Source organism: Carassius carassius, chromosome 26 (genome assembly GCF_963082965.1).
Source record: "Carassius carassius chromosome 26, fCarCar2.1, whole genome shotgun sequence".
Taxonomy (NCBI): domain Eukaryota; kingdom Metazoa; phylum Chordata; class Actinopteri; order Cypriniformes; family Cyprinidae; genus Carassius; species Carassius carassius.
In genome coordinates, this window is record NC_081780.1 from 23,284,158 (window position 1) to 23,311,295 (window position 27,138).

The 27,138-nt window shown below is 38.8% G+C and overlaps 2 protein-coding genes and 1 long non-coding RNA gene across 3 annotated transcripts; 2 read left to right on the top strand and 1 right to left on the bottom strand.

The window, feature by feature from the left end:
* Positions 1-5,053: 5,053 nt before the first annotated feature.
* LOC132106332 (uncharacterized) lies at positions 5,054-5,445 on the bottom strand. Its single transcript, XR_009424122.1, has 2 exons — positions 5,385-5,445; positions 5,054-5,310 (listed from the first exon to the last, which is right to left on the bottom strand). It is a non-coding gene; the product is annotated as an uncharacterized LOC132106332 (long non-coding RNA).
* A 1,383-nt stretch (positions 5,446-6,828) lies between these two features.
* Positions 6,829-12,633, top strand: LOC132106030 (uncharacterized). Its single transcript, XM_059511633.1, has 12 exons — positions 6,829-6,875; positions 7,526-7,854; positions 8,334-8,448; positions 8,584-8,767; positions 8,872-9,148; positions 9,291-9,468; positions 10,522-10,589; positions 10,780-10,960; positions 11,175-11,423; positions 11,542-11,713; positions 11,822-11,970; positions 12,145-12,633. The coding sequence occupies exons 2-12, from the start codon at positions 7,570-7,572 to the stop codon at positions 12,258-12,260; spliced, it is 1,974 nt and encodes a 657-aa protein (XP_059367616.1). The 5' UTR covers positions 6,829-6,875; positions 7,526-7,569; the 3' UTR covers positions 12,261-12,633.
* Positions 12,634-25,818: 13,185 nt separating this feature from the next.
* LOC132106125 (gastrula zinc finger protein XlCGF57.1-like) lies at positions 25,819-26,769 on the top strand. Its single transcript, XM_059511769.1, has one exon. It carries the CDS (start codon positions 25,834-25,836, stop codon positions 26,701-26,703), a length of 870 nt encoding a protein of 289 aa, XP_059367752.1. The 5' UTR covers positions 25,819-25,833; the 3' UTR covers positions 26,704-26,769.
* Positions 26,770-27,138: the final 369 nt, after the last annotated feature.

Consider the following 27,138-nt stretch of genomic DNA (forward strand, 5'->3'; position numbering starts at 1 on the left):
GCTTCAGGATGTCTCCTCCCATTGTCCACTACATCGTCCACCAGCAGGGTTTGCAGAGCGACTCAATCAACGGCTGTCACATCTGTAACATGCATTAATAAATATGTAAACAGGAGAAATTGAATCCAATCCTTTCATGACAAAGTACTTTTTAAATAAGATATTAAAGTTATTGTTTACTTGCTTGTTAAAGGTAGTCATGACCTGGTGGTACAACCTCCAGGGTAGACACCTCAGCACAGAGTTGGTCCCGCCACTGAGCACCGCTGACAGCCTCCATGTCAGCCTCCCCCTCATCTTCCTCCACATCGTCCTCAGGCTCATCCTCAGGTGCCAACACGTCTCCGGCACTGAAGCAGATGTTGTGGAGGATGGTGCATGCTGTAGCATATATAAATTTAGTATATTGTGATATTGAAAAAAAATAATTTAATATAACACTGGCTGGTAACTTACATGAGGAGCAAAGGTGTAGTGCTCCTCCAGCGCTTGCAGGAAGATGGACCGGAACCTTGTCTTCATCATTCCAAAAGCACGCTCTATAATGGAGCGTGCCCTGGAATGATGGCTGTTAAAGCGCTGGGCTCCCACACCTTGCACCTGCCTCTTGTAAGGAGTGATGAGGGGGAGAGGCCGTTGGAGGCATGGATATCCTCCATCGGCCAAGATGAAATGCCCTGGAGGAGGGTAGGATGACTGAGCGTACAGTGGGCTGTGGCGGAGCACCCTGGAGTCGTGCACCGATCCAGGCCAGCCCACGTATGTATCGATGAAGCGGCCCTGATGGTCACAAACAGCCTGAAGGATTATGGATGGAAACAGTTTCCTGTTTCTGTAGCACTGACCATCGGGCCGCTCGGAGGCTTGATGCGGATGTGACAGCCGTCGATGGCACCTGCAGCTTTGATAAAAGCTCTGTGGCGTGCCAGCCCTGCAAACCCGCGGGACACTTCTTCCAGGTGCTCCGGGGTCTTCGGGAGGAAGATGACCTTGTGGCGAATGGCCACCACCTCCTCAGTCACTCGGTGGACAATGTAGTGGATGGTGGACCGGGGCATCCCAAACACTCTTGAGACCACCCTGTAGGATGCACCACAGGCCAACCAGAAGAGAAACACCAAGGTCTCTATTGTAGCACCCCACCCATGTCTTCTAACCTGGTTCAGGAGGTTCTGCAACACTGCCAGAGACTCCCTGCTCAGCCGAAAGTCTGGTCGGGGATCTTCCTGGCTGAAGAAACGGTCCAAAACTGGGACACTCAGGTTAATCCTGCAGTAACGGGGTCTGGTCTGGTTAAGGAAAAGTAGAGAACAAATACATAATATAATTAGTACATTAGAATAAGTGTTTAACAGATAAAAGCATTATTCTACCTTAAGACAAATTTAAATATCAAAACTCAAATTATTTTTTAATACAATGCACATTATACACATGAATACATGAATAATTATATACATATTATTGATGTGTGTATATATATATATATATATATATATATATAATCTATATCTATATCATTATTTAGATAGATAGATAGATAGTTTCTCTGACAAAACAAGCTAAAGTTTATGCTTCGGCTCAATGAATTTGTAGGGGAAATTAGCAGAATACTTAAAAACATAAATAAAAATAGGCTATAATGGCTTACCTGGATATGACTGTCTTGTAGTCTGATATAAAAAACTCTCCGACTACGAGCAAAGAAAGTATTTAATTCATTTAATTGCTTTATTTCTTCCAAAATAATTAAAATGAGGAGAATAAATCTTTGTTTGTCCATTTTCCCGCTTCTTGCTTAGCGCTGTCACGGTTGCTAGGCGACAGGATATGAGCAACGGGTAAGGGAGGGAACTGAAGGGTAGGCTGTCCAAATTCACAAACACCGACTTCCGGGTTTTGCGGTCGTCGGAGGACCCCTCCTCCTTCAACCGGGTAGGAAGGATCCTAAGGAGGATGCAGACCCTGAATTTGGACACAGCCACACACTGCAGGAGAGTTTAGCGCTCCGTGATGCACGTAGACATGACTGTTTTGACTTTTAGGCAGCATTTCACATATTACTTTCATTGTTAGTTATTTTCTGTACATTGTACAACAAATATATGTGTGTGTGTATATAAATATATATTTAACCACTGAATACTATCTGATATGCAAGTATATCTTTGTTTTTTTTTCTGTATGTATATTTCCAGCCACTATACAGGGGGGTATTCCAGAAAGCAGGTTATGTGACATACCTGTGTATGTTTATGGGTAAGTTCGTGGATAACCTCAACGTTCGGTTCCAAAAACAGAGGTAACTTTCTGGGTATGTATGTAACCATAGCAACTGACTCTCTGAAGATAACCTGCTCGAGAGCAGGTTATGTTTCAGTGTAACTTCGTTTCAGAAGGTTGGTGAGCATGGCGTGCCCTTTTGACGAGGATCCTGTGGACGTAGAAGCACAAATTATACGAGGTTTTTTTCGTCGGGAGAGGGTTATAAGACCGCGTATTGATGTGTTTGCATACCCTAATGAAAATTTAAACGAGCGTTATCGTTTTAAAAAAGATTCATTAGTTTATTTAACACGTCTTTTAAAACCGCATATCGCAAATGTGACAAACCGCGGCTCTGCGCTTAGCACAGAAAACAATCTGTGCATAGCACTTAGGTTTTTTGCCTCTGGCCATTTTTTGTACAGTGTGGGCGATTCAAAGCATGTGGGAAAGGCAACTGTGTGTAGAGCCGTTCGTACAGTGTGTCTGGCACTTAAACTGGTGTTACCCACGTTTGTACAGTTCCCTGGCCATAAACCTCTGCTTGTTATTAAAGACGAATTCCACAGAGTGGCAGGTTTGTCCTTTGTAGTAAAATATATGACGCATATTTAATATTTAGTCATATTATTAATATCTATACATGTATTCATTATGCACACACTTCATACTTCCATAACTTTCTGTTTCAGGGTTTCCAAATGTAATTGGGTGCATTGATGGCACTCACATTCCTATTAAAGCTCCATCAATAAATGAGGGAGACTATGTTAATAGGAAATCTATTCATAGTATCAATGTGCAGGTAACTTAAAAACTTAAATTTTTCCCCTTCTTAAAATCAAAGTCATTACTTTTTCCACTAACTATAGGTAATATGTGAGGCAACCTAAATCATCACCAATGTCGAGGCAAAATGGCCAGGATCTGTGCATGATGCCAGAATTTTCCGCGAGTCATCATTATGCCAGACATTTCAGCAGGGTATGATTTGCTTTATACAATTTTTGTTTTTTCGTTTTTTCTATATTTGTGTTGTACACTTCAATCATTACAGTACAGTACAATGGTTACTTGCTGGGGGACAGAGGATACCCTTGTCTGCCCTATTTAATGACACCCTACCCTGAACCTGAGCCTGGACCACAGACACGGTTTAACCTGGCTCACAGCCGAACACGGGCCAAGGTGGAGATGACTGTAGGGATCCTCAAATCTCGGTTTCAGTGTCTGCGTGGGCTTCGGGTTAGTCCAGAGAGGGCATGCGACATTGTGGCTTGTGTTGTGCTTCACAATATAGCCACTATAAGAGGAGAGAGCCACCCTCCTTGTATTGAGGAAGATGGCCCAGAGGAACACCGACAGATTTTAGAGGCCAACAGAGACGGAAGACTTTTGAGAGACAGGATTTGTCAAAATTACTTTTATTAGTTTTTTTTTGCACTGGACTGCCAGGCAGTTTATTTCTTCATTTCCTGAAAAACAATAAAAGTACAATTCATTTAAATGTTTTTTTTTTTTTTATAATTGCTTTACACATACATACATACAGGCTCTCATATCTGTGAAAGACTGCGTAAAAAAATTGTGGAAAACTTTAAAAACAATGTTCCTCAACGTCAAATTGCAAAGGCTTTGCAAATCCCATCATCTACAGTACATAACATCATCAAAAGATTCAGAGAAACTGGAGAAATCTCTGTGCGTAAGGGACAAGGCCGGAGACCTTTATTGGATGCCCGTGGTCTTCGGGCTCTCAGACGACACTGCATCACTCATCTGCATGATTGTGTCAATGACATTACTAAATGGGCCCAGGAATACTTTCAGAAACCACTGTCGGTAAACACAATCCGCCGTGCCATCAGCAGATGCCAACTAAAGCTCTATCATGCAAAAAGGAAGCCATATGTGAACATGGTCCAGAAGCGCCGTCGTGTCCTGTGGGCCAAGGCTCATTTAAAATGGACTATTTCAAAGTGGAATAGTGTTTTATGGTCAGACGAGTCCAAATTTGACATTCTTGTTGGAAATCACGGACGCCGTGTCCTCCGGGCTAAAGAGGAGGGAGACCTTCCAGCATGTTATCAGCGTTCAGTTCAAAAGCCAGCATCTCTGATGGTATGGGGGTGCATAAGTGCATACGGTATGGGCAGCTTGCATGTTTTGGAAGGCTCTGTGAATGCTGAAAGGTATATAAAGGTTTTAGAGCAACATATGCTTCCCTCCAAACAACGTCTATTTCAGGGAAGGCCTTGTTTATTTCAGCAGGACAATGCAAAACCACATACTGCAGCTATAACAACAGCATGGCTTCGTCTTAGAAGAGTCCGGGTGCTAACCTGGCCTACCTGCAGTCCAGATCTTTCACCTATAAAAAAACATTTGGCGCATCATTAAACGAAAAATACGTCAAAGACGACCACGAACTCTTCAGCAGCTGGAAATCTATATAAGGCAAGAATGGGACCAAATTCCAACAGCAAAACTCCAGCAACTCATAGCCTCAATGCCCAGATGTCTTCAAACTGTTTTGAAAAGAAAAGGAGATGCTACACCATGGTAAACATGCCCCGTCCCAACTATTTTGAGACCTGTAGCAGAAATCAAAATAGAAATGAGCTCATGTTGTGCATAAAATTGTAAACTTTCTCAGTTTAAACATTTGCTACGTTATCTGTGTTCTATTGTGAATAAAATATTGGCTCATGTGATTTGAAAGTCTTTTAGTTTTCATTTTATTAAAATTTAAAAAACGTCCCAACTTTTCCGGAATTCGGGTTGTAGATAGATAGATAGATAGATAGATAGATAGATAGATAGATAGAGACAGACACAGACAGACAGACCACTTTTAACATGCAACAGATTAATATTCAGACAAGTTCTCACCTTAAGGCGATTCTCAAGTAATTCTATTTCAAGTGCTGCTTTTTTAATGAGGAGCCTTTTCTCTTCCATTTGAAGCTGTATAAGGTCCATCTCCATGTCACTTTTTCTTATTTGTTTTTGAAGATGGACCTTATACAGCTCCTTTGCTGGCAACTAAGGTGGAAAAATGTAATAAAAGAGATTGTTTGGTCAGACAATAAAATTCAAATATGGACACAAGTTCTTACCCTGCTTAGATTGTGTGCTGAGGCTGAAGGACCCTCATCAGTGGGCAAATCCCTAGGTATGTCCTATGAAAGGACAATGACAGTTTGTTACTCTAATGCAAAAAGGGGCCATACATCATAATGGTATGCATCATACCTCAGTGGATCTACCAGCATTGTCCACTTCTGTCACAGCAGATGTGGTCTCTTCATCGTCATCATCATCTTCATCCTACAAGACAAATATTCAAGTATACATTATTTGGCAAAAAAAAACAAAACCTAAAAGTACCTGACAACAAATCACTTACAACTGTGACAGACTGTGTTCTTTCTGGAGAGTCCAATAATACAATCCATCCATCAGTATCTAGAAGAACACACAACCCGTTAAATTCTCAATATTATCAAAGAAAATAATACATCATATGCAGTTAAATAAAATAAGCCTACATAAAAAATTAATCTTGTTCAAAAAGCCTTTAAGTGACAGAGATAGTAGGTAATTTATCAGGACAAAAAATGAAACCAAATCATAGAGGTAAACTTACATGTCACCCTTTTTTCACCATCACTTGTGGTGCATAGTATGTGTGATGAACTGCCCCCTGGAATACCAGCAACCACTGGTCGCCCTTTATTAAGGGACAGAGCCAGCTCCTCAGATGGGGTGAGGGGAGGTGGTGGTGCCCCCCCGCCAGTTAGACAGGCTTCAGTCTTCTTTCTGTTAGCTGCATGACAGAATGAATATACTAAATCCTGTTATAATAATAGTTCAGTAATTGTGTAATCAAATATAACCTTTTTGCAGAATGTTTTTGTGTTTCATTTTGACTTGGCTTTAAGTTCTTGTGGCTCCAGAAGGATTACACCTTATTAAATAAGAAATATACATTATTATTTCAAGCTAAATAAATAAATGGCAGGAAAAGTAAATGCTTTCATAGTGATTTAACATATTCAAAAGGTTGTATAAGTCATACTTTATTATTTTGCATTTCAATAAAATGGGAGCCAATACCAAATTTGTAATTTAATACACTCACGCATTTACTCTGTCCGTTATTTTTTGCCAAGCCAGCTCTCTTGCTTTAGCCGATGCAGCTGTATTGCTTCTTTTTAATATTATTGGCTTAAACTCCTCATAAGCATGCATTAAAACTTCCAACTCCCCCTCTGTGAAATACGCCGCTCTCTTTTTTTCGCTTTGAGTTTCCATGGTGACTCGTGAAATCGGCGATCCATTGAAAATGTCTTTATACAAGCACCGTGCACGCGCATTAACTCTGGGTAACCAGTCAGAGGTTGATTAAACTAACTCTTCTCAGGTGTTTTGGAACCGACATACTCATGGTATGCCTGTTTGGGGTAAATCAACCCAGAGGTTATAGTTTATCAAATGGTAAGTTAACCAAGCTTTCTGGAATACCCCCAGGACTTTTATTTTGCTCGGACGCGGTGACGTCATAAGGGTGCGTCGCGCTCCTGTGTCTGTGATTCGGCTGAAGCAAGGTTTGTTTTTTAAGCATTTATAGTTTAAATTGATACAAAGCGCTCCTTGCATCGTGTTTTCAAGCGAATTAAATATGATTCAATGTAACGTGGTTAACGCTTTGACATGCTTATCTTTGCAGACGTTATTTTTCTGTGTGTATTAAAGTGCAGCCGCGCATGAATAACAGAAAAAAAAAATCGCTTAAAAAAAATGAACCTTGGTCTTATTTTAGTAAAAGCGTTTTTTTTTGTGGCATGTTAATAGCCATTTGTATAAACAGTTTTACAACTAAAAACAATGTTAAACAATGGTTAGTGCAGCTAAACCGTGGTTGATTTGTGTTTACAACTGTTTAATTATTAGTAATAATATATATTTGTTTTATTTCTAGTAAAACCATGGTTCATTGTCGTAAGAGATGCGATCATTTCGCTCCCCATAACGTGATTCAGTTCACTATGAATGAATGAGTTCGATTAACTTCGTGATGGAAAAACGGAGTTTAAAGGGGTCATCGGATGCTACATGCACTTTTACGAGTGGTTTGAACTGAAATGTGTTTGTTGTTAATCTGGTGAAATGTTAACGGTGGTCTCGAGGGCTGTCGGTGTGTCGTCACACGGACGCAGGTCGCTCGTCGACGGTTGATTGACTCGTGTTTCACCAGACTCGCGTGAGCAGTCTTCAGTCCAGTGTCCTCGTGGGAGGAAGATGGCTCCTAAGCGACTGTGGTGTGCTGTCGTCGGCTGTCTTAATGAACAGAGCAGTCGTCATTTAGTCCCGACATCTGAGCCGCTGAAGACGCAGTGGCTGAATTTCATTTTTAAAGGGAAGGTGCCCCGCGATCTACCTAAAAGCGTCCATGTTTGCGCCAACCATTTCTCTCCGGACTGCTTTATAAACGAGGGTCAGTATAAAGCAGGATTTGCTAAGAAGCTACTCCTGAAAAACGGATCGGTACCAACTATTCGTGTTCCTGCTTCACCTCCACAAGAAGTGAGTGTCATTTATTTATCAATCTTTGCAAATCGCCTTTTCTAGTAACTTATTGTGCTAAAGTAAGCAGCTTTACACTTAGGTCATTTTTTTTCTATTTACAACCTTCTCAATATAATTTAATTCATATAATCATAATAAACAATACATTAAGGTGATTGTCTTATTACAAACTGTGTATGCTGTCAGTAAAGATGAAATGGTAACACTGCATTAAGCTTACTTTTGTAGATGGATTGTGTCTGTTAATGAACAATAACTCATGTAAAAAAACAAAAAAATATAAACTTATTTTAAATAGTTTGTAGGAGTTATAAGTGCATGTAGATGACTAGTAACTTTAACGCAATACCTGCAAGCAAGTGTTTACAGCTCGCAAATGATTATAATTCAAGAGCGTAACTACTCGCATTCATGTTTTTCAATATTACGATGGGGTAAGTTATCTGTTACCCGATCACTTATTTGCTCTCGTTTAGGCAAACGCATCTGAAGAAGTGGCCAAGGTGCAACATGTGGCCTGCCAGATGGACACACCACCGTTTGGCACCCAGCTGTCAATAAAAACTCTACGTCCGCACTACAGAAGCACAGGTTTGCTGATCTAGATCCTATTTAGTGTGGAGTCATTTGTTCAGTTATTTTTGGTGCTTGTAAGTTATGATTTTTACTCATTTTTTAAATTGTATGTTCTTCCACGGTGGTAAAATGTCTACTGTTATGTAACAGGCACACAGACAACTACGCTATGCCCGGATATTGGGGTTGGCTCCTCAAATCCACTGCTATCGTCAACCCCAATAAAGAGGCCAATTAAGAGATCTCACTCGGAGCTAGAGGAGGACCCTTCTGGGGCCAGCTCAAGTATGAAAGAGAAAGGTCAAATGGATTCTGCACATGATCCACATGTGACGTGAGTGATGTTGCATTCAGTTGGATAGCATTCATCAAGATATTTTTAATAAGCTATGTGGAATTAGATTAGTTTTTTGAATGAAATCTTTATTATTCTAATAGGACTGAATCATCAAAGCCCGCTCATAAGACAGCAACATACATCGTTTATGAAGACTGCCTGCTGCAGCTCTTTGAGCAGTGCCCCGTGTGTCAAGGTGTTACCAGTGTGCAGAGAAGAAGGGTTGGCACATTCCTGGCTGTGGAGCAACGGTGCCCACACTGTGACTTCTTCAGAAAATGGAGTAGTCAGCCAGTTGTAGGAAGCACTCCTGCAGGGAACCTCCAGCTTTCTGTTGCAGTGTATGCCACTGGAGTCTCTTTCTTCAAACTTGAAAAGGTAGGTTTGTAAGGAATTCACTTTCTTGCCTATAATTTAATGTTGCCAGTAATATCACTAAGAACCACCCTGGACCTAAAGAAATTAACATACTGTCCCTGTAGCCATGTTAAAAGAAAGACTCCTCTTTTTCTGAACTTAGGTATTCCGGGCAATGCAACTGAAAATGATCCACTACGACACCTTTCAAAGTCTTGCCTGGAGGTATATACAGCCTGCAATTGTACACAGCTGGAAGACGGCACAAGATGGCGTGCTGCAGCAGCTCAAACAGCAGCAGAACATTGTCCTAGGTGGTGATTTCAGGACAGAATCACCCGGTACTAAATGCTGAACGACTTGTGTAGGATTAGATATTGTCGTTAAAGCTAAACATACAGAATAATAATAATAAAAAAAGAAGTACTGAATGTAATACGAAGTAAAACAGTAATTTTCTCTGTAAAGGTTAATTATTAAAATAATGAAACTTGCTATCTGTATTGCATTAAGGCCTTTCCACTCTCGGCGCGATGCGAATTGTTGATGGACAGTGCTTTCACATCGAACACTAAATGATTGTTTGCCTTCTGCTAATTCAGGCCTTTACGCTAGGTGATCTATAATGCATCTTTACTCAGATATGTATCTTGTAAATGGATTTAACATCATCCGCTGATCAATATACAGCCTTAGATTAAGATAAACACCAGAAATAAGTTATCTATAATGCTTACAAGAATAGGCTACATCCTAAAATATAATAAGTACAATTAACAGCAAGCTACTCTTAAAAATGTAATAATGCTTGTATTTGCTTACCCACTTTAATTAAACCTTCGTAGTTGATTTTGATTAATAAGCATACACAAGCACTCTTTGTATGTTTAATAATGCTACACTGCTAATATTTGTCATAAACGTCCTTGTTATTAAAATTATCATGAGCTGCATAAAAAAAACACATACAGAAAATATATTGTCATAATCATGTCTATTTTGCATGTGTACAAAAAGTGAACACGCTCTGACTCCTAACACTCGCGCACGTGGAAGAAAACGGACGATAACAAAAACACTCTTTTCTTATTCGCGAAACTGAAAAGATTCATCGGGACTGGTTCGAAAGAAAAAAAACATTTCGTTGCACAAATGTTCGTTGCTTACTTGGAAGCATCCATAGAAATCTAAAGTTTTATTCCAGCGCATCATCTCGTACGATTTTCGTTCTGTTTTTTGCGCTCCGTGTGGAAAGGCCTTTAACCTAACTGAGACTTGTTCTATCACTTGCATATCATTGCTCTTTTGTTGAATTTGATTGCTTCCATTGTCCTTATTTGTGAGTCACTTTGGATAAAAGCATCTGCTAAATGTCTAAATGTAAATGTATTCAGCCAAGTTTGGCAGTTACTCTGTGATGGACCTAAGGACCAGCACTATTATTGACCTGCAGCTAGTTCAGGTGAGTCTAAAAATATGGACTGTTGCAAAATGCTGTGCATATGCAATATTACAATGGAAATATATGGAAATAAAAAAAGCACATGGAATCTTTTTTTTTTTTTTTTTTTTTTAAATAGACTGTGTAGCTCTGCGCTAACATAACAGGTTTTGTCAACCTTGCTCATATCTGCCCCTTCTTTTATAATCAGAGTAATGAAGTTGGAGGGAGCAACAACATGGAGAAAGAGGGTCTGAGGAGGAGCCTTGATCTCTTGAGTGCACACAGTGTGACTTTTGACAGTATTGTTACAGACCGGCACCCTCAAATACAAAAATACCTGCGGGAGGCTAACATCACGCAGTATTACGATGTATGGCACGTAGAAAAAGGTATTAGCTCCTGTTTGTGTAGGTGAGGTATATGTGCTTCGATGACGTTCATAGTCTCACAGACTGGTTATTTTTTTTAATCGGAAAATGTCATAACTAAACGTTATGCATGAAACTCATACCTTTGCCAAGAGCTGTCTTTTTAGATTATTATGTGTTCAGTACATACTTTATCTCTGTGCATGTCTGAAATTCAGTTTGTTTGTATTATTAGGAGTGTCCAAGAAACTGCTGAGGATGGCTCAGAGCAAACACAGTGAAAAATTGCAGAGGTGGCTTCACAGTATAAAAAACCACATATATTGGACAGCGACTTCTTCTTCATCAGGGCAAGAGAGAGTCGCAAAGTGGACTTCAATTCTTAACCATGTCCAGGACATGCACACACATGAAGATCCTGTTTTCCCACAGTGCTTGCATCCCCAACGCACTTCAAGGGACAAGAGCAAGTGGTTGAGAGCTGGTGTGTTCACCCTATTTCCAGTGTCAATGTAAATCATGTGTCTATGTGCATATGACAGACATGACCCCCCCCCCCCTTTTTTATATATAAAGTTGAATAAGTTCCACTTTCCCACCAGGGACACCTGCCTTCTGTCGATTAGAGAAGGTCCTCACAAACAAGAGGATTCTGAAGGATGTGGAGAAGCTGAGCCCTCACCATCAGACCTCATCACTGCAGGCTTTCCGAAGCATAATTCTGCGCTTTGTGCCCAAGAATGTTGTCTTTTCTTTTCTTGGAATGTTATGCAGGTAACTCAATATAATAATTCAAAAAGGTATAATGGATAAACATTTCCAAACACACAAATTAACAAACAAGTCTGAACTAACATACGTTTAATCATCACTTCTCTCAAGACTCTACCTGGCAGCCCTACATTTTAATGAGAATGCTGAGCTTCCCCAAGCCACAACAGCAGCTGGGGAGCCACTGTTTAAGGTGGTTTTTCCAAAATACAAGAAAGGACAATGCTCTGCAAAGCCAGTGAAAACAGATCATACCTTCCGTGAGTTTAACAAGCTTTTATTTATATACAAAATAAACTTTGTATGTACAGACATAATATCAGAAGCAGAAGATAAATAACTTTTGTATTAAAGCACAACTGTAAAGTGACAAGTGTGCAATACTGCTTCAGAGTCATTAAAAAATAAAAACTTTTTTTTTTTTTTTTGTGCAGACTATGTGGACAACCTGTTGGACCTTATCTTTGAGAAAGTTGTTGTGGACCCAACCTCATATATGGAGGATATCCTGAAGATCTCCATACCTGAGAATCTCGCATCCCAGTTTTAGAAACCAGACAAACTGGAAGTGATAGCCAGCTATGTGTCTAAGTTCAATCAAGGGCAGGTCTGAACCCCTGAGCATCAGGGAACTCATCAGGGCCACACCACCCTGATTCTCCATCCCACAAATCCCCAACACTGGCTGATGAAGCTTCTGTAGGCCAAAAACCTGTAACGGCTGAGACAAATAAGCAATTATTTTTTTATATTCATCCGATACTTGCTGTTTGTCTTTAGACAATCCGTTTTGCTTTTCCTGCGGTTCTGTGGAATAACTGATTAAAATCCTCTGTGGTATTCAGTAAAACCATCTTTGAGTCAATAAATGCTAGTACAAACAGTGTTGTCTATTCAGTATTTTGTATAGAATGGTATGTTGGAATGTGCTCTATAGATGTTTAATGTATTCTGAAGGGAAAGCATATTTAAACAAACATGTTCTAGGCCAAGATTATCCACCATACATTCTGGTGGATTTCCCAGCTGTTGTAATCCTCTTAAAACCTACAATATATGAAAAAGGTAAGTGACCTGAGATTTTTAAAAGATGAACGCATAATAGCAATTCAATTTAGGAAAAAAACTACCTGTGGTATCTCCCTGCAGCATATGTTCTTGGGCTCTGTAGGCCACAATTTCCACAAAGATACAGTAGTGACAACCTTGTAGATGTACTTGAATGTTTTGTAAATAAGTACTGCACTGGATGCCAAATTCAGACAAGTATTTATAAACATACATTACAACAAATTCTGAGATGTCCTTCAACCCCTGATAGACCCATTATTCCTGCCACGGCCTAATGTCAGTGTTACTGCTAAAGTCTTACCTAGCACTGCATAGGTAACATTATATCATATGACTTTTTTTCTTTCAGACAAATCCAGTCTGAGTTATTTAAAAAAATGTCTTTGATCTTTCAATCTGTTAAATAGCACTTGGTGGGTTTTGCAGTGCATGTGTCTAAAACAAGTTAAATTAAAAAGTGTCTCACATGGCTCCGGGGGGTGAACAAAGGCCTCCTGTAGAAAATCGTGAGAGTGGGTTTTTTTTTCACTACCAATGAGAGTTTTTAATCAAAGTATATTACAGACATTATATATTAAGACCCTAAAGAATCATATCAACTTATGGAAACCGTGCATCCGATGACCCCTTTAAACTAAGAAACTGTATGAAATCCCTTCCTTGGTTGTGTGAATTATTTTGTTACTTCATTCATAACTGGTGTCTTTGTATTTTAAAGTTTTTTATTTATTTTTTATTTTGGACTGATAATTTAATTCAAGTCCTTTAACTACCAAACTGACTGACTCCCTTACCAGTACTCTATTGAACTAGGGAGCTGATTAAGACACACCCAAAGATTTAGTTTACATTTATTTTTCTCTCTGATAATTATTCTCATCTTAAACAGGATAAAGTGTCCAAACAAACAGAAAAACTCCTGGCGAAGTGAAGGACATCTACGAGTAAAAAGATGCTGGTTATTAAAGTAGAGAGTGCAGAAATGAAGATTGAAGAAACATTCAGAGTGAAACAGGAAGATACAGAGGAACAAACAGGTTGGTTTTTATTCTCAAACCTAATCTTAGTCATTTGATACTTAATCAAATGTCCAGCTCTACAGAAATTAAGGATTTTTTTGAAGAATATCAATGGAGTGTCGTTATTAAAGTGGTTTTATATGACATGGAGCGGGTCGCTTCATGTGGACAGACATGTTGAGATCACATGATGAGATAAACTGCTGTCTTTATTTGCATTTTATTTAAAGGGCTTTGATGAGTAAGTAAAAGAACCAGCAGGCACTTATTTTATAACCGATGATTTTAGTTGAATGTCTGTGAGTCAAATGGTTCACAAAAAAATCACCAAAGAACATCTGCTGTGACTTTAACTTCTTTTCTAAGGCCCAGTTGTAAACGTAGCATCAGAAGTTGATCTAGTAGAAAACTAGAAACTCGTAGCTGCAACACGTACACGCTTCATCACAGATGCAATATTTGCCAGACGTTCCAGACAATTTCATAGAGCAAAACATTTGTATAATTTTAGTTTCCCTGCAGCACAGCATCTAATATAAATGAGTTTCCTGCTTGTGCAGAAGATACAATTCCCAAACCCTGATATATGATGAACCAATTATCTTTGTGGGGAAGTATAATTAAACTTGAATTTTTTAAATGTTTATTAATACATGTCTGTTATATGTTCAAGGACTTTGTATTGAATCTATTTTAATGCACTTTTCTAAACTTCCACTATGTAACCTTTTTTTGTGTTGAAAAATTTGGTAGTAACTATTATGAAAACATTACTACCAAGGGAGGCTTGGTATGAATTTATATCAGTTCAGTTTGTCTTGTTTTTCTTAGCACTTTTTAAAATTGTTAAATTCAGGCAATGCTTGCATTAATTTATACTTGATGGTGTGTGCTTCATTTAAGCATCATTTAAAAAACCCATTAGAATGGGAGTTACTAACTTTTTGTGAATTTAAAATGTAAACAAATCTAGTGATTGATCACGTCTAAATTAGTGCCATCAATCGATAAAAAAAAAGATCAAACAATTTGCTAATTTTTCTGAAATTAATCATGATTAATCCCACCAAATTTTTAAATTTGTAAATATATTACACATTTAATCTTCAGATTAATCTACAAACAACAAAGAAACAGTATATTTTTAATGTTTGTTAAATCTTTTTTTAATGACTGAAGGGCAGGATCACTGATACCAATACTACTGATGTCTCTATAAAATGGTTGTTCTCCTAATATTTAACCATTGACAATGGCAATTCAACATTACAGCATAATTGAGAGCTATCAATATGAACATTTATTAGACTTTAAAAATAACTTCAAATTAATCACTTTCCCCCATGCCATTCCAAACCCGTAAAAGCTGTGTTCGTCTTCGTAACACAATTTAAGATATTTTGGATGACAAAAATAAAGATTTTATTCAACAATGTCTCTGTAGACGGGTTGGATGCTGCTGTTTGGGAACACAGTCTTTTAACAATTCTGGGAGGCAATTAAACAAATACTTTAATGACAGACTTTCCTCTAGCACATACATGGGCAATATACGTTCCGGGGGCCGGATCCCCCCCCATCTCAACGTCGAACACAACCCCAGATTTTGGTGACTTAGTAAAGAAAGGCAATCGTCTCAATTGTTCACATTGAGTTACAGAACACCGACAAAAAGCTCTTCATCTCAGTTGCATAGGCCGAAATACATTTTTCTAAAGTAGGCCCAGCCAAAGTTCCATTAAGTTACCCTTGATTGATGATGTTATTTTTACAACATTGTTCAGTTTCATGTTGCCATTTCTTATGCATGTCCCGTAGATAGTGATGATACAGCTAAATCAAATTAAAATTTTGTGAGATACATAGGCCTATATAGGCCCTTTATATCTTTCAAGCAAACATACGTGTGATGAAGTTGATCTGCACTTAAATTGTGTTCTATTTTATAAAAGATTTTAACAAAATATGTGAAAGAAATTACAAAAATAATAATAATCACAACTGAAAACTGAATATGTTTTTCATTCAGTGATGAAGGTCTCCCTCTGATATATAGCCTCAATTAAATTTGATAATTCCAAGCTAGATTGCCTGAAGTCTGTATGTTAATGTAACTTGCACACATACATTTGCAGTTTTGTTAATAGTTTTCTATCTTGAAAAGCTACAGCTGGTATGAATGACAGTTGAACAATATGCAGGGTAGTGTAGGAAATGAATCCTTGAAAGTAAATCCAGTTATTGTAACCTTAGAGTAGCCTAGGTCAGACAGGCCTAGCAAAAACAAGTATCAGGCCTTGAAATAGGCTGTCAAAGTAACTGTAGAGTAGCCTTATACATATTTGCATTGCATTAATTTATACCATTTAATCATGTAACTGTTTAATTGCAATTGTCCAAAGTGTGGCCCTCCGTTTACTTTGCCAAAGTAACTGTGGCCCTCAGACTAAAACTGTTGCCCACCCCTGCTCTAGCATGTCCGAGTGACCATAACAACATTTCAGATGCTGTGAAATAAGATTTATGCTGGTTAGTCAGTTAGTTAGTTGTTTTTACCATCCATAGTGCTGAGTCATGACTTTTTCAATGCTTTGCAGAATTTATTCGCAAAATGCATTTCCATCCCCCATTATTCGCATTAACCCTTTTTCGCACAAGTCAAAACCACCTCAAGCGAGCTTAAAAACTTTTTTGCGAATGAAGGCAATTTTATTCAAAATTCAGCGTTTCCTTCACTCGATTCTGATGCAATACTTTGAAATGCGCATAAAAGCAGGGTGATCAGTGTAGCCCTATTTTGGTGAATCTGAGCTGTACACAGACAGCGTATGCTCCTCTGTGTCAGCCGCAGATGTATTGTTCTCTTTCCTTGAATTTGCCCAGAAGGGCGATAAATTACAACCTGGAGTTTTATAGAAGCTTTTACAGTGTTCACATGAAATTCAAATGAGTTATAATTGCATAGGCGAAAGTGGGTTAAGTATTTCCAATTGTTAGAAATGAGAAGACCAGTGCCCCCAGCAGGACAACCTGATGGGGGCTGTGAGAGAAAGAAAAATTGTTAGATAAAGCAGCTGGGGTTGCTGAGTCTTCTGGACGAGTCCCGCTCAGTCAAGCTCAAGATGCTAAATGTGGAATTTAAGGAAAAAGCAGAAATGAAGTCTGCTTTGTTAACAGTTGACTGACTATTCCAGAGACCAACAGAGAAAGAAAGAGGTGCAGTAGAGGATGTAAGGATAGGACGCAGGTTCGCAACATTGCGTTGCCATCTGCGTGTGACATTTGAGCATCTTCCAGAGACAATATGAAAGGTTTGGAAAGACATGATAGAGGTGAAAAAGAGAGGACAGAAAAGGAAATTGAGTAAAGGGAAGATAATAAGTAATACTTAAGTGCGTTGCCTGTTTCGTTGCTTGGTGAACTCGCGCAGGTAAAGTCACAGGTCTTTACACTCGTTACCTTACATCTCCTTTTGAAGTGGACTTTGAGCTTTGTAACTTTGCAGATCTTTTTTTGTGCTCAAACAGCAACATTACAAACTAACTAAAGTTGAAAAAGTGAAAAAGCATAATAGGAGCCCATTGTTTTGCCATGCAGTTGGGAAGTCATTTGAAATGTAGCTATAGTGTCACAGCTGATCTTGCCTTTCTGGAAGATTAGGCAAACAGAACCATGCACTGTGCAGAGAACATGTTTTCAAAGAGCACGATGATATTAGTGAGGGCACATAATTCAATTCAATTCAAGTTTATTTGTATAGCACTTTTTACAATACAAATAATTACAAAACAACTTTACAGAAAATTACATTTCTACAATATTTAGTAGTAGCTGTTAGGGGTGTATCGGTACGCAAAAATCACGGTTCGGTACGTACCTCGGTTTTAAAGTCACATTTCGGTTCATTTTCGGTACAGTAAGGGAAAGAAATGTAAACATTAAACTGCAGGTTGTTTATTACTATACACTTTTTTTTAAATACTTTTTAATAAAATATATATAAAATAAAAAAAAGAATAAGAAATAAAATACTGCTGCAAAGTTCTCCACTAAATAAAATACTCTCAGTCTCAAACCAATTTCATATGATAAAATATAATGAAAAATATAAATAAATAACTATGATTACACATGATAGCATTACCAATCCCATCTTGTAGGCCTGCTTCACCAGAACCGTGCCGTGCCTGCTGCTGTATGTGACAGGGAGACCGCCGACAGACCCGGCTCTTGTCTTCATGACAACAATATCTATACTTCATGTTGAGCATAAATATAAAGCCTACTGATAAACGACACCGTCAACAGTACTGACGGCAAAATAGACTATGTTTGACAGGTGCAATATTTGAAAATCGATAATTATTAATTTATTTTGTAAATTACATTTATATCTGAATATATGTCAACCTATAGACTTTCAAACATCAAAGTGTCATGAATTAATATGTATTTGTGTACAAAATGACATATAAACATATTTTCCTATCCTATTTTGCCTGGAAACGCTTCCAACACGCTTGCGTGTCGCGTGAAAAATAGGCGTCGGTTCTATTTCTAGCATGCATGCGTTTTCCGTGCGGCTCGAGCCGCACCTGAGACACGCATCTCACGCATGCAGTCTGCAAGCTCTAACCTGTTAACATGGGAGCCGAATTAAAAACGGACACGCCACACAGCTGAGACGCTTGCGCCATGCATCAAGTGTGTCGCAGGCCTTAGAATCAGCTGCAGGGCGAGATTTGCGCTGAACGCGGAGACTTCCGCCACTTAAATATTGCATTCCGTCATTCGGTACACACGTGCACCATTCTGAAAGTCCTGTACCGATACGGTCCGGTACGAATACACGTACCGTTACACCCCTCGTAGCTGTATATAAATCCCGTGACAAAACAGAGAAACAAATATACATAATTAGCGTAGCTGCTGTTCCAACAAAGTAAAATTAACTAGTTTAACCAAAGATAAAGAGTAAGAAAAGATGCAACTGCAGTCACAATGTATGAGATGCATTATTCGAATGCTTGGCGAAAGAGATGTGTTTTTTAATCTAGATTTAAACAAAGAGAGTGTGTCTGAATCCCCCGAACATTATCAGGAAGGCTATTCCAGAGTTTAGGAGCCAAATGCGAAAAAGCTCTACCTCCTTTAGTGGACTTTGCTATCCTAGGAACTACCTAAAGTCCAGAGTTTTGTGACCTGAGGAAGCGTGATGGATTGTAACGTAGTAGAAGACCAGTTAGGTACGCAGGAGCTAAACCATTTAGGGCCTTATAGGTTAGAAATAATAATTTGTAACTGATATGGAACTAAATAGGTAGCCAGTGCAGAGACTGTAAAATTGGGGTAATATGATCATATTTTCTTGACCTGGTAAGGACTCTAGCTGCTGCATTTTGGACTACCTGTAGCTTGTTTGTTGAAGATGCAGGACAGCCACCTAGAAGTGCATTACAATAATCCAGTCTAGAGGTCATGAATGCATGAACTAGCTTTTCTGTATCAGAAACGGGTAACATGTTTTGTAGCTTGGCAATGTTTCTAAGATGGAAGAATGCAGTTTTTGTTACATGGGAAATATGGTTTTCAAAAGACAAGTAACTGTAATATAACACCCAGATTTTTGATTGTAGAGGAAGTAACAGTACATCCGTCTAGTTGCAAACTGTAGTCTACTAGATTCTGTGTACTGTTTTTGGTCCAATAATTAATATATCTGTCTTATCCGAATCTAATAGGAAAAAATATTGGTCATCCAATCTTTTAAATTTTTAACACACTCTGTTATCTTAGATAATTTAGAAGTTTCATCTGGTCTCGTTGAGATATATCTGAGTATCATCAGCATATCAGTGGAAACTAATCCCGTATTTTCTAATAATATTACCAAGGGGCAACATATATATTGAAAATAGAAGGGGACCTGGGACGAATCCTTGTGGCACTCCATATTTTACTGGTGATAAATGAGATGACTCCCCATTTAAGTAAACAAAATGGTAGCGTTCGGACAGGTAGGATCTAAACCATCTTAGAGCCTGCCCTTGAATACCTTAATAGTTTTGTAATCGATCTATGAGTGTGTCATGATCTATGGTGTCGAACGCAGCACTAAGATCAAGTGAAACTAGCAATGAGATGCAGCCTTGATCTGATGCAAGAAGCAAGTCATTTGTAATTTTAACAAGTGCAGTTTCTATGCTATGGTGGGGCCTGAAACCTGAATGAAATTCTTCATACAGATGGAGCTCAATTGAGCAGACACAACTTTTTCTGAAATGTTAGACCCAAATGAAAGATTTGAAATAGGCCTATAATTTGCCAGATCACTAGGATCTAGTTGTGGTTTCTTAATAAGAGGCTTAATTACCGCAAGCTTGAATGGTTTTGGGACGTGACCTGAAGATAATGACGAGTTAATATTATTGAGAAGCGGTTCTTCGGCTACAGGTAACAACTTTTTCAGTAATTTAGTGGGTACAGGATCTAATAAACATGTTGTTGGTTTAGATACAGTGATAAGTTTATTTAGCTCTTCCTGTCCTATACTTGTAAAGCACTGCAGTTTATCTTTGGGTGCGATGGATGACGCTGAAGTATTAGACGCTGTAGAATCTACATTCGCTATTGTATTTCTAATGTTATCTATTTTATCAGTGAAGAAATTCATAAAGTCATTACTATTAAATGTTGATGTAATATTTGAATCAGGTGGCGTCTGGTAATTTGTTAATTTAGCCACTGTGCTAAATACAAACCTTGAATTATTTTGGTTGAATGGCTTCTCTGTCGGTACCGCTTTCTTTGGTATGATTTCGGTGAGGACATTATACATTCAAGTAATTTATAAAGGGAAGTGTTGTCGCCGTGTATGGTTTATGCATTTCTTAATGCAAATGACCATGAGCTTGAACAAGCATGGTGCTTAAAAACGTGGGATTTATCAACAGTGAATACTTACTGGTGTGCATAAGAACCACGTACGCACATTTTTTTATTTTTATTTTTTTTGTACTTGAACACATTTTACATTTTATTTGTAGGACAAAATATAGAACCTTTTCTATGCACTCTTGATAATCAATGGCCCCGAGAGTTGATTATAAGTGTGCCATTTGTATTTGGAAGCTGTTGCTGTGAACCCACATCATGCAGTCAAAGGATCTCTCCATATAAGTAAAACAGACAATTTTTAGGCTTCAAAAACAAAAGAAAAATTCATCAGATAGATAGCAGGAACATTCGGAGTGGCCAAATCAACAGTTTGGTACATTCTAAGAAAAAAACTACAAGATCTCTCAGCAACATAAAAAGGCCTTGACATCCACAGAGGACAACAGTGGTGGATGTTCTGAGAATCCTGTTCATGGTAAAGAAAAAAACCCTTTCACAGCATCCAGCCAAGAGAAGAACACTCTCCAGATGGCAGACTTCACTGACAAAGTCAATAATAAAGAGAGGACTTTACCAGAGAAAATACAGTGGGTTCACCACAAGGTGCAAACAAGGCCACATTAGACACATTAGAGCTTTCTTTGGAATTAAGATCTACCTGTACCAGAACAATGGGAAGAAAACAGTATGGAAAAGGCTTTGAACAGCTCATGATCCAAAGTATACAACATATCTGTGAAATATGGTGGAGCAGTGGGAGTCAATGGTGTTTAGTGATGTGACAGAGGACAGAAGAATTGGAAGGGTATAGGGATATACTCTCTTACCAGATTTCCAAATGCAGCAAAGTTGATAGGACAGCGCTTCATAGTACAAGTGGACAATGACTCAAATCATGCAGCAAAAGCCACTCAGGAGTTTTTGGAGGTAAAAGTGGAATATTCTGCACTGGCCAAGTCAGTCTCCTCCTCTCAACCCAAATTTCACATTTCACTTGCTGAGGACAAAACTAAAGGCAGAAACAAAGAAACAAACTACAACTGATGTCTGCTGTAGTAAAGGCCTGGCAAAGTATCGCAAGGAAGGAATGAAACTCAGTTTCAGTTTCCACTCTGAGCTGGATACGCAAAATGTCATGGATGTGCATTGGATGGTATCCAGTGGTAGCAGATACATTATTTTATTTAGTGCAGTGTGTATGTATAGTCCGGTATTGAACGCAGAACCATGTTTTTACCAAGTGAGACATGTTCCTGGGACAACATCTTTGTTGTGCCTGGAACAACATTGTGATTAACCAATCAGATTTGAAGAACCAATTTATAGATTTTGTGAAGTTTACGCTTAAAAAAAAACAAGTTATCCGTCAGTCGGCTAGTGCAGGATCGGATGCTGTGAAGTCTTCGTGAGAGGCGGCAATGTTCACAGTAGCTGGATTATTCCCTTTTAAATCTGTGATGTTATTGATTCCCTACCACATGCTTCTTGCATTGTTGGTGTTGAATTGTTCTTCAAATTTGTTTTTATATTGTTGTTTGGTGGCTTTGATTGATTTCCTGAGATCATAACTGGCTTGCTGGCGTTCAGGGTTTCCGGATTTCCGGTTCAAGCAGATTTCCGCGCTGACAAGGCTGCTCAGATTGTTTTTGCCGGCACCTACATAATCTACACACTTCCTGATGAAACACATTACAGTTTCTGAGTATGCCTCAATGACATCATCAGACATTGCTCGGAACATGTCCCGGTCCACGTGATCAAAACAGTCCTGTAGTATAGCGTCTGATTGGTCCGACCAGCATTGAATTGTCCTGAGGGAGGGTGCTTGCCGTTTCAGTTTCTGCCTATAAGCAGGCAGGAGCAGAATAGAGGAGTGGTCCAATTTGCCAAAAGGTGTGTATGGGAGAGATTTTTTAGGCGTCCTGGAAAGGAGAGTAGCAGTAATCCAGTACACGATCACTATGCGTGTTGATGGTGATGCGTTAAGAATATTTTTGAGCCATTGTTCTGAAGTTGGCTTTGTTAAAGTCCCCCGTAACAATAATTGTTGCATCTGGGTATGCGGTTTCCTGCTCACTTATATTCCCATACAGTTCCTTGAATGTCTGGTCTGTTTTGGCTTGAGGAGGAATGTAAACAGGTGTGATAATGATCGCTGTAAATTCCCTCGGTAGCCAGAATGGTCGACACAGTAGCACATGAAATTCCAGATCAGGGGAACAGAAGGATTTAATAGAGTCTAGGTTCCTTTCATCCCCCACCTCTGCATTTTCCTGTGAACTCTTTTGTTCTGTCCGAGTGGTGCACGGAGAAATACGTAAGCTCGATGGCTTCAAGTCTGGAACCTCTTCAGACAGCCAGGTTTCTGTGAGACAAATAATGCAGCAGTCCCTTGTTTCTCGTTGGTATAAGATGCGTGCCCGCAGTACACAGAGTTTGTTGTCCAGTGATTGAACATTAGACAGCAACTCTTCCCCCTCTTCTGGCAGTATTTCCATGGTCACAGCCATGCGGCCCAGATAAATGTCTCTGATGCGGTGTCTGTAAACAAAAGCTGGCGTTCAAGAACTCATTAAAGTCAGGTTTGCGTTGCACGACATAGGAACCAATGTTCTCTGACAAGCTACACAAAAAAATATTATTAATTATAGCCATTCAACATTACAGTATAATTGAAAGCCATTATTTTTTTTACCTTTTAATAGGCTCTGAAATATATATAATCTTTTAATTTAAGTGATTTTAAAACATTCATATATTATATATCCATAAACTATACATATTAATCTTTATTCAAGCTAAAATAAAATTAATCAGTGACTAGAGCAGTCCATGAATTTCTTTTTTTTATTTATTTTTTTACATCATTGATAGACTTCAGCAAATTTTACTTTAAAATCAGCGCTGTCTGTTTAAAACTTGATGCATATGATGTGGATCTGACACACATCTGATTTTCTCCCAACTCTTTACAGTCATTTAAGACTTTATAACTCATTTAAGACTACGTTTACAAGGTAACTCGCCAAAGCCGAATTGATGTCATTTCCAACATGAATTGTCTGTCATAAGTTTAATCTTGTAATGTCTTACCAGGATGTGGTAGTATCTGTGTAGAATCTTATACTGAGTGAACTTCCCCCTTGCTACGTTTATAGAGTCATGGCCAAAAGTATTGGCACAGTCATAGATTTTGTGTTTTGCAAAGTTTGCTGCTTCAGTATGGTACACTGAAAAACAATGATAAGCATATCATACATTTTAAAGGCTTTTATTGGCAAATAAATATAATGAGTGAATATTTACAGTGTTGACCCTTGTGAAGCCTCTGCAATTCACTCTGGCATGCTGGATATTAGCTTCTGGGTCAAATCTTGACTGATGGTGAACCATTCTTGCCTTATTAGTTCTCGGTGTTGATCGCAATTTGTGGGATTTTGTTTGTCCACTCGCCTCTTGAGTACTGACCACAGGTCCTCTGTGGGACTGAGATCCGGGGAGATGCCTGGTCACGGATCCAAAATTTCAATGTAATATCTTCGAGCAACTTTTTTATCACTCTTGCTCCATCATGCTGGAAAATGCACGGATAATCACCAAATTGCTCATGGATTGTTGGAAGAAGCCAGTCTTGCAGGATGTTTTGATAACATTCTTTATTCCTGGCAGTATTTTGGCATAATTATGAGAGAGATCACTCCCTTGGTTGAAAACCAACCCCACACATGTAAAGTCTCAGTATGCTTCACTTTTGGCACAACACCGGACTCATGGTAGTGTTTACCTTTTCATCCAGATGTCCCAAACAGTTGGAAGGGAGTTTCATCAGAGAAAATAACTTTGCACCAGTTTTCTGCTGTCCAATCCTTGTACTTCATGTAGGATTTCAATCTGTTCTTGACGTGTTTCTTATGGAGAAGTGGCTTCTTTGCTGGCCTTCTTGACACCAGGCCATTTTCCAAAAAAAATGCTCTTACACCAACCTGCTGTTATTCCTGAGCAAGCTCTACACAGGTGGAGACACTATTTAGGATGCTTTCACACTTGGTTCACTTCCCTGGTCCGAACCCTATATAGCTCTCTCCTTGCAGCATGTCAGTCACGCTCATCAGGAAAGTGAGTGAAACACACACACACACACACAAAAACACATTTTCATCAAATAATTGGTCATTAATAGCAATTCAATTCCGCGGTTTGGTACGATTGCATTCACATCAGCAGCGAACCATACCAGAGTTCACATGAAGCGTACCCCAGAGCACCGTTTTTAAACGCTCTCTCTTTGAAGTTCTTCATGATCCAGTAAACTTCTTTCAGGTGCAATATTCTTTGCAGCAATTTCCTTGCATGGGAGGCCATTTTGATGCAAAGAAATGATGGCTGCACATCTATTTTTGGAGGTAACCATTGCTAACAAGAACACAATGATTGGAAGCACTTCTTCCTTCCTTTTTATAGCAATCAGTCTGCTCTTACGATCTAATTAGTATAATATTGATTTTACCTGACTAGTACTCATTCACACTTTTATATGTGCTGCTGATATAATTAGTCGATTAATGTTAGCTGGTCATTTTGTGTCAGGATCAAAAACCAGTGACACTTATTTTTTTGTGAAAAGTTAGTTTTTTTGGCCAATGAAGCTTTTAGCAATTATTGAAAATGCATCTGATCACTCTGCACAATAATCTAGAAACAATGTGAATGAACACCGCATCAGCTTAAGCAGCAAACTTTTCAAAACACAAAATGTCACTGCCAAAACGTTTAGCCACAACTATACATTTACCACACCCCTACAAATATTTTTCTGAGTTTTTCCAACAGTATCCCTCTGCCATATGGCCTTGATGCATTACTTATCTAAATGTTTTTATATCTGTTGTCTTGTGCCTTAAAACTTTTATTTGTGTTTTCACCTTAGACCTTATGGCACCAAAAGAGGAGAAAGTAGTACTTCATGAAAATGAAGAGGAAGATAAATGTGACAATCTTCATGATTTCAAAACTGGAGAAAAATCTTGCTCTGCAACTGAAAAGACTTCCATACGAAATAGAGCTAAAGAGACTAGAAGTTTTACTTGTTTTCATTTTGAAAAGAGTTTCAATCAACAAGGAAACTCTGGAGACCACATGAGAATTCACTCTGAAAAGAAGACTATATCCTGCGAACAGTGTGGAAAAAGTTTCAATCAAAAAGGAAATTTTAACAAGCACATGAGAGTTCACACTGGAGAAAAGCCTTACACATGCCCTCAGTGTGGACACCGTTTTGCTCAAAAGGTACACCTTACCGCTCACATGAGACTTCACACTGGAGAGAACCTTTACATATGCCCTCAGTGTGGAAAGCGATATGCTCAACAAGGAAACCTTAAAGTTCACATGAGGATTCACACTGGGGAGAGCCCTTTTTCCTGCCAACACTGTGAAAAAAGTTTCACTCGTAAAGAAAGTCTTGACAAGCACATAAGAATTCACACTGGAGAAAAGCCTTTCATATGCACTCAGTGTGGAAAATGTTTCACCCTAAAAGAAAACTTTACCAGGCATGTGAGGACTCACACTGGAGAGAAGCCTTACACATGCCAACACTGTGGAGAGAGTTTTTCTCAACAAGGAAACCTTAATATTCACATGAGAATTCACAACGGAGAGAATCCTTACATATGTTCTCAGTGTGGAAAAAGTTTCTGTCAACAAGGAAACCTTAAAATCCACATGAGAATACACAATGGAGAGAAGCCTTTTTCCTGCCAGCTGTGTGGAAAACGTTTCACGCGTAAAATAGGTTTTAAAAGGCACATGAGCATTCACACTGGCGAAAAGCCTTACACATGCTCTCAATGTGGAAAAAGTTTCATTCAACATGGAAACCTTACAGTCCACATGAGAATACACAATGGAGAGAGTCCCTTCATGTGCCAGGAGTGTGGACAAAGATTCAATCATAAATTAAGCCTTAATAGGCACATGAGAACTCACACTGTAGATAAGCCTTAGACATGCCATAAATGTGGAGCGAGTTTTGCTCACTAAGGAAACCTTAAAATTCACATGAGAATTTACACTGAATTGTTTTGACTGAAAAGGAAACCTTAAGTAACACGTGGCAATTCCCTCAAGTGGGAGCAATTTTAAATGTTATCAATGTGTATTTGTTTCTCAGCTCTTTAAAAATATAGGTGACATGCCTGACCTGACTTGTCATGAAAATTCTAAATAATAATCTGATATCAACACTGACAATTCAAACGAACTCCTGTTGTCAATATAAAGTTACATGGCGGTCTATGGTACTGAAATTCTTTTGGAGCCAGCCTCTAGCTGCCAGTCGATGAATTGCAATTTAAAGGGGTCATATAATGCTGCATGCACATTTACAAGTTGTTTGAACTGAAATGTGTGTTGGCAGTGTGTACACAACCACCCTTTAAT

What these genes read in the sequence shown, in the direction of transcription:
- LOC132106125 (XM_059511769.1), top strand. Translation starts at nt 25,834, where the DNA reads ATGAGAATTCACTCTGAAAAGAAGACTATATCCTGCGAACAGTGTGGA.
- LOC132106030 (XM_059511633.1), top strand. Translation starts at nt 7,570, where the DNA reads ATGGCTCCTAAGCGACTGTGGTGTGCTGTCGTCGGCTGTCTTAATGAA. An exon ending in GCACATGATCCACATGTGAC is followed by an intron (nt 8,768 to 8,871) that starts GTGAGTGATGTT and finishes TTATTCTAATAG; the next exon opens with GACTGAATCATCAAAGCCCG. An exon ending in TTTCTTGGAATGTTATGCAG is followed by an intron (nt 11,714 to 11,821) that starts GTAACTCAATAT and finishes ACTTCTCTCAAG; the next exon opens with ACTCTACCTGGCAGCCCTAC.